This window comes from Apis dorsata, unplaced genomic scaffold, assembly GCF_000469605.1.
Source record: "Apis dorsata unplaced genomic scaffold, Apis dorsata 1.3 scaffold_427, whole genome shotgun sequence".
Lineage (NCBI taxonomy): Eukaryota > Metazoa > Arthropoda > Insecta > Hymenoptera > Apidae > Apis > Apis dorsata.
In genome coordinates, this window is record NW_006263680.1 from 18,755 (window position 1) to 26,490 (window position 7,736).

Consider the following 7,736-nt stretch of genomic DNA (forward strand, 5'->3'; position numbering starts at 1 on the left):
TATTAATGTCAACATTAATTATTTTTATAATATTTCTATACTAAATATATGAAAACATATAAATATTTATTACAATATATATAAATATAAATGCACATTTCAATTAATAAGAAAATCCTTAATAAGAAATTTTATCAATATCTCTTTAAATAATAAATTTATATCTTAACTAATGGCAATGATGGCTCAAATTTTCAAATATGAAAATTTATTATTATAAAATTATTTATATTTTAATTCAGTTACTCATATTTCAATGTCTTGTTTCAAAAACAAACATTTCAATCATTTATGAATATTTTTTTTTTCATAATTTCGAAAGATTATATTAATAATATATATATAATTATNTTATAATTTTATTTATTCATTATTTTATTTATTCATTATATTATTTTTTATATTTTATATATTTTTAAATTATTATTAATAATATAATTATCATAATTAATAATGAAATTTTTTTCTCTTTTCTTTATTAAGAAAAATATGTCAACTTTAATTAAAAGAAATATAAGAGTTTATTCTTTTATCATAGTAAAATAATGTTTAAACATTAAGATCAAAAATGAAAGTAAATGGTTACAATATAGTTTAAAAGAATTTACTTCGTTATCTTATATATAATTTACTTCGTTAAATTACATATAATTTATTAATGTCATTTTTGCAAATTCATTAATTTACTATTTTATAAATATATTGAAATACATTTCATGCAAATTTATTCGATATACATAAAAATTTGAAATAATTTTTTTAGTTATAATTATGTTGAATTTTCTGTTAATTTTTTTATTAATTTGAAATTAATACAAATATTAATAGTAAAAATACTCATTTTAATAAATTTTCGAAAAAATTATCTATATAATACTAACTTGTACTAATTTGATTTTTGTTTTAATTTAATTTTTAGATTTATGGAATAAATTAATGTCTAAATTTTTCTCTAAAAATTCAATAGTGATACATTCTGATAGATCTATTAAAATGTATGAAATGTATTAAAAATTATCAAAACGATTTAATCGTGTTTCAGTTGCAGTGGTGGTAGCGTTTTTTATTTGTTGGGCACCATTCCACGCCCAAAGACTATTAGCTGTCTACGCGCAGAACAGTAAGGATAAACCGGAAGATGCATTAGTAATAATCTATACCATCCTCACGTATATGTCGGGAGTGTTTTATTACCTTTCTACGACAGTGAATCCATTGTTGTATAACATCATGTCCAACAAATTTAGAGAGGCTTTCAAGGTAAGTTATCATTTGAGAATTTCTAATCGAAGATTAATGTTAACGATTTCTGTTTTGATCATGAATTTCTTTCTAAGAATAACGAATAATAAATTTATCGTTATATATTTATTTCATACAAATTTCTAATCGAAATTAAATTTATATTTCTATAATGATATATAATTAAATATTGAAAAATTTATTTAAATTTATTATTGAAAATTTTTTATCGAAGGTTTAAAATTTAAATCTTCCTATTAGCTAATTAACTTTTTGCAATAATGTCTAATAAATTTTAATTTTTTATATATTCTTTTTTTATAGAAATGTATAGAAATCAAAATTTAATTCATAATTTTTTTATATTAAAATTAAAATTAATTATTAATTTATTATATTATTTATATTTTTTTATAATTATATATTTATAATTATTAATAATAATGTAAATTTAATACTCTTTTAAAATATTACAATAACAAAATGATATACATAATTGCAATTAAATGAAATTTACAAATATTAATTTTAAAATCAATATAAGTTTAATATATTTAAATATTTCAGCAATATTTTAAAATAAATTCTTATTAAATTAAGTTTCCATTTCTTTTATGTTTTCATTTAAGAATTTCTAGCTTTTAAAAATTATATATACTTAAATAATTCTATCGCTTATTTGAAAATGAAAGTAATTCTCAAGTGGATAATACATGATTTGAAAATATTCTTCAGAATAAGTTAGAAAATATCTGAAAAAACTTTCAAATAATATTTTAATTTTAAAACAAGAAAAAAACTCGAATCCGACAGAGTGTATTAAATAAATTAAAATTAACTTTCAGTCAATGCTGCCGAATTGCTGTGTAAAATGGTCATCTCAAAAATCAGAGCCACGACGACCTATCTACAGTAGTCTATCACGTTATCCGAGATACACATTTAGACAAACAAATGATCGTCAAAATTCACCGTCAATATCCGTCAGTGATGATAATCAAAAGTTGACAAGCATCGTACGAATATCGAACATGACTGAGTATAACAGATTAACCGAACTGAACAATGAGCAAAAATTGCCTAATTCGACGATGAACAAAATCAATAATCGAGAATATAAAAGAAGCGTGTCGAGAGGATCGAATTCCAATCAATTCATTTTGATGACGACTGTTAACGAGGGTAACAACAATATGGCTCCCACTTATACGAACGAGTGTCTATTAAACATTCAGAAACCTTCAAGGACTCTTACGCTTGGCAAGTGAATGAATTTTTATTTTATTTTTTAAATTTGTTAATTTTATGGATGGAATTAAAAGTATATATTTACAAAAGATATTTTGTAAATTAATCGCTATTAATTACCAATTTCAATACTGTTGTGAAAATTTTCTTCGATTATTTATTAACAAAAATAATTCAAATAAAGTTAGATTAGGTTAAGTTATTTGTTTATTAATCCTAATCCAATGTAAATCATAAAATCAAAAATTAAATAAATTGTTAGTTAATTCAATTAAAAATAAACAAAAAATTTTAAATCTTGATATCAATTAATTCTACGTTTAATTTTATTTCAAATTAAAATTAAATAAAAATTCATTTAAACCGATTTAATACATATTATATCAATATTTAATTTTTCCATTGAGTTTGAGCTAGTTTTCTTAATCTGATTGTCATAAGGCCATCAATTATTTATAGTAAAAAATTAAAATTAATTCGATTTAACTTAATTTAAATTGTTTCGAAGGAACATTTTTGTTAATAACATTTTAATGAACAAAAACAATTTTTCAGTAAAGATTTTAATATATTAAAAAGTCATTAAAATTGGAGAATGATTTTTATATAAATAATTATCGGAATTAATTAAATTAATATTAATTAATATGTTCATTTAATTTTTTATATTATCTATATACTCAATTATAATATATTTTTATACTCTATATATATACTCTATATATATTTTATACTACTTATAATATACTCAAATATATATATTCAATTTAAATATAAAAATTTCATCTCATGAAATTCCATTATTAAAAGAAAATATTTATAATTAAATTTATAATCAAAAGGATTATAGAAGTAGAATTTAAAAACTAAAATAAGTGTATGAAAATATACGATAGTATATTTACGATATACGATAGTATATGCGATAATAATCGAATATTATTTTATATAAAATTTATTTAATCCGAATTCTAACTTTAAAAACGTTCATATATATAGAGTACAATATATATATATATATATATATTTTTTCATATATATATGAAATATATATATGAAAAAATTTTTTTTAGCGGAAAATCTTTTTCGGGAAAATAAAATTCTGAACTTTCATGTTAATACAATTTAATTTTTAAAAATATTTTTTATAATAGAATAGAATGCTAAAATTTGAATTTTATATATATTTAAAATTTTAATTATAAATTCATATTTTATTCATATTTATTCATATTTTTAGAAAAACATTAAAACTTTAAAGATTCATTTTTTTTCAAAATGATCAATTAGTTCAAAATAATTTCGATATTTGTTTAGTTTTTTTTTGTGTATAATTTAAAAATATTAATAATATTATAATAATAAATTCAGAAATTAAATCTAACAAGTACATTTTTATTTTTAATATATTAATATTAACTCATATTATTAACATTTTTATTTATATTGAGAATTTAAATATTTTCCTGAACTATTATAAATTTTTTTTGTATAATTTTTGTATAATTTTAAAATTATATAATTTGTTAACATTTTAAAAATTTGAAAAATTTAAAATATTCCTAAAGATCAAAAAAATTTGTAAATTTTAAATTATTTCTTCTTATATTTTTTTTTTAAATATACATTCTAATGTTAATANTTATAATATATAATATGTAATATATAATATTCATATTTGATAATAAAATTATTATTGAAAGAAATATAACAGAAATTTATTATTTATTTATTTTTAATAGAAGATTTAAAAACAGAATATCAATTTACATAATTTTAATAATAATAATTTTTCAAACTCAAAATTTAAAAATGTATCAAATATTTATATACGGATATGATCTTATATATTATCATATTAATTTCTTTTTAATGTTTTAATTTAATTTGTCTAATATTTACAATTAGTTAGTTAAGTTAAGTTAAGCAAGTTAAGTTAACTCTACAATTCCATTAACTCCATTAAAATAAAATATTTTCAAAGTTCAAAATCATTTAAAAAGATATTTAAAAATATCTGATAATAATTAAAATAATTGTTTAGTTTTAATAATTATTAAATTAAGTCTAAAAAATAATTATTAAATATTATAATAAAAAAGTATTTTCACATATACACATAGTATATGTATATATATAGTACATATAAATAGCACTTTCTATATGCTATTTTTATTATTTTAATAATTTACATAGAGAAAAATTTATTTGTTGGGTGGAGAAGATGATTTGATAATGATTTTTTAAAAATGATGTTTTTTAAAAAGTCCTTGAAATGGATTGTAAATTGCTTATAGAAGCATTAAATACTTACATAGTTATAAATATTTATAAGCAATACAAGTTTAAAAATTAATAAAATTTAAAAGTAAAATTATAATCATTTGACTAATGATTATCTCAATTATATGTAAAAATTTTCAATATATGGAAAAGATTAATAAGTACTTCATAATATTTATTTCATTATTTATTTATGTAAATAATTAATCAACATGTTTTGATATTTATATGAATTTTTAATTAATATTAATATAATTAATAAATATAATAAAACTAATTATTTAATATTTTTCTTGCATGCATAATATTTTAAAAATCACATATTTGATATATTATATAATTTATTGAAATATATTGTAATAAATATTATAGCAAATAACACTTATAATTATACTTAAAATTAAGTTCATTAAAAATAAAAATTTTTCCATATTAAAAATCAATTTTCAGTAAAAGGTTTCAATCACAGGAAAATTTTTGATCTACAATGATAAATTAATAATTTTATAAATTATAATTAATCAATATTCTTTTTTCAAATAGGAATACTTGCCGAAAAATTGAGATTGGAAACAAAAGAATTATTTTCACCTCAGCAGAAAACTAAGAGTAATCTGATGAAATTGGAGACAACGCCAGCCATCAGCCCATCTAGATTTCAAAGTCACCCAAGTATCGATAGTGCAAATACTATCAGCAATTCCAGTTTACAAGATTATGATGAAACAGAGTTCAGTGGCATGGAATTGGCGCGATATATGGGTGAATTAAATTGTGATTTAATCGCTTAATATTCACTTCAAAATGAAATGTTCCTCCATCGAATAAACGTAGCATAAGTATTTAATATAATTAAGAATCGTTGTACCAAATATCTCGAAAAAACTAAGAATTTATAAAGTTAAGAACCTTAGATATAAAAATTTATATATTCAAAAAAAAAGAAAATAAATAAAAAAAAAATAAAGAAAATTGGAAAATTCAAATCAAATAAAAGAAAAAATATTCATCTTTCAAAAAAAAATGTATTTATTTTTCTTATAACATATTATTATTAAACAACAAGAAATCTATAAATAAAATAATATAAATAATATTAAATAATTAAAATATAAAGATTTCCAATATATAAGATAAAATAAAACACCTAAAACAAATCATTTGAACATCTTGACAGTTATTGGTAATAGAAAAAAATATATAGCATTCAATATCATACAAGTTTGATCTGAAATATCTTTTTTATCATCAGTAATAGTCGAAATATTCAGACCTATTTTATCTTACACATCTTGTATGGAATTGTTCACATTAAAAAAGAAAAAAAAACATATTTAGCAAAATTTAATATTATTAATTGAAATAAACCTTTATATTATTTATTTAAGCTATTGTAATTATTAATATCTTTTTCATGTAAAAAATTAAATAATTATGATGAGAAAATTATTAGAAATGATATAAAAATTATCTAGACAAGTAAAATTCGAATAATATTATAAATACATAATAATTTCAATTTAATTTGAAAATTAACTAAAAATTAATTGAGATAACGATATACTGATTAAAATTATTTGAAAATCATCAAAGATTGAAAATATCTTTTTGAATCATTGGCAGAGAAAATCATCTCAAAATTATAGTGTAATTAACATTCTATAAAATATTTGTAGATCTATAATAAATTATATATATATCAATCTGTAAGATAATCAATAATCAAAATCATTAAACATGCTTAAAATAATGTTTTTTTTTTCAAGGAAAATTATTTCAAGATCATAAATGAATGAATAATATATAATTCTGTTCTGAATAATTATTATGCATTCATTCATTATCAAGTTCATTCGAAGATAATGAAGATTTTTGAGGTTATATTAACGGAAGAATATTTTAACATTTTATTTAAACGATGCTATATATTTTTTGCAAATAGATTAGAAATCTGCAAACGATAGATGTTTAGAATTTATCAAAATAAACGAATACCTCAAAATGCAACAGCGTGAGTGTGATTAATTGTGATAATAATGTAAAAAGATGTAATAATAATATTATCATTATATTGATAATTTTTATTTAAATGATAATTTTTTATTTTTGAAAGATAATTTATGTATTATGTATAATTTATATATTATTATGTATAATTTATATATTATATTTTTATAATAAACAGTACTATTCATGATTATCCATTGAATTAATGAATATGGTGAATTACGATTGAATTACGAAGTACCAATGAATTTAAAAAATTGAAAGAAAAATAATATATTATAAAACTGGAAAAAATTTATTAAAAATAATTTTGAATGCTATTGTCAATAAATCAATAAATTGCTATCTTTACATTCCGTACTTTTTTCACAAAAATTTTTCATACACCTCAAGAATTCGAATTTAAGAAAAATTCTTTAAATATGTATAAATTTTATTTATTTTTATATTTGTTTAATACATAACAAGCATATGTAAAATTGTGTATTTACTTTATCTATATTTACGAAAATATAAAGCAAAATTTGTATCAAACGCAATTTAATGTAAAACATATGCAAATAACTTATAAAGAAAATAAATCAATCAATGAATCCTGGCGAGTTCTTAAGAATACCATAATTTAATTATAATTTTTTCATATAGCAATAATATATGCAAAAAATTATAACATTTTAAGGTATGACCATAGGTTTGGGTCGATTCTTCAAATATGTTTTGATGTTAGGTAATGATTTTACTTTCTCAGACAATTTCTTCAATTCAGGATGGTCCTTATTCAAATCGTATCCAAGCATGTCGGTCAAAGATTCCTCTATTGCTGTGTAGAAAAGATCTGCCCATGTCAACTATAACGAGAATTCACAGTTTAAAAGAGAATTTTTATTATAATATATAATATATAATATATATAATATATATATTATATATTAATATATATAATATAATATAATATA

General features: G+C 18.3%; 2 protein-coding genes across 2 annotated transcripts in view; one reads left to right on the plus strand and one right to left on the minus strand.

The window, feature by feature from the left end:
- Window positions 1-1,011: 1,011 nt before the first annotated feature.
- LOC102680664 lies at window positions 1,012-5,731 on the plus strand (the record flags this gene model as incomplete). The annotated part of the gene is made up of 3 exons (XM_006619602.1): window positions 1,012-1,260; window positions 2,088-2,502; window positions 5,317-5,731. Coding segments are annotated over 3 exons (912 nt in total), but the record flags the coding sequence as incomplete, so codon positions are not given.
- A 1,654-nt stretch (window positions 5,732-7,385) lies between these two features.
- The window catches only part of LOC102680531, a 9,107-nt gene continuing 8,756 nt past the window's right edge, over window positions 7,386-7,736 (minus strand). The window contains exon 9 of the mRNA XM_031512371.1: window positions 7,386-7,628. Within this exon, the coding sequence (XP_031368231.1) occupies window positions 7,455-7,628 (174 nt within the window). The 3' untranslated portion in view covers window positions 7,386-7,454. The remainder of the gene's footprint in view (window positions 7,629-7,736) is intronic.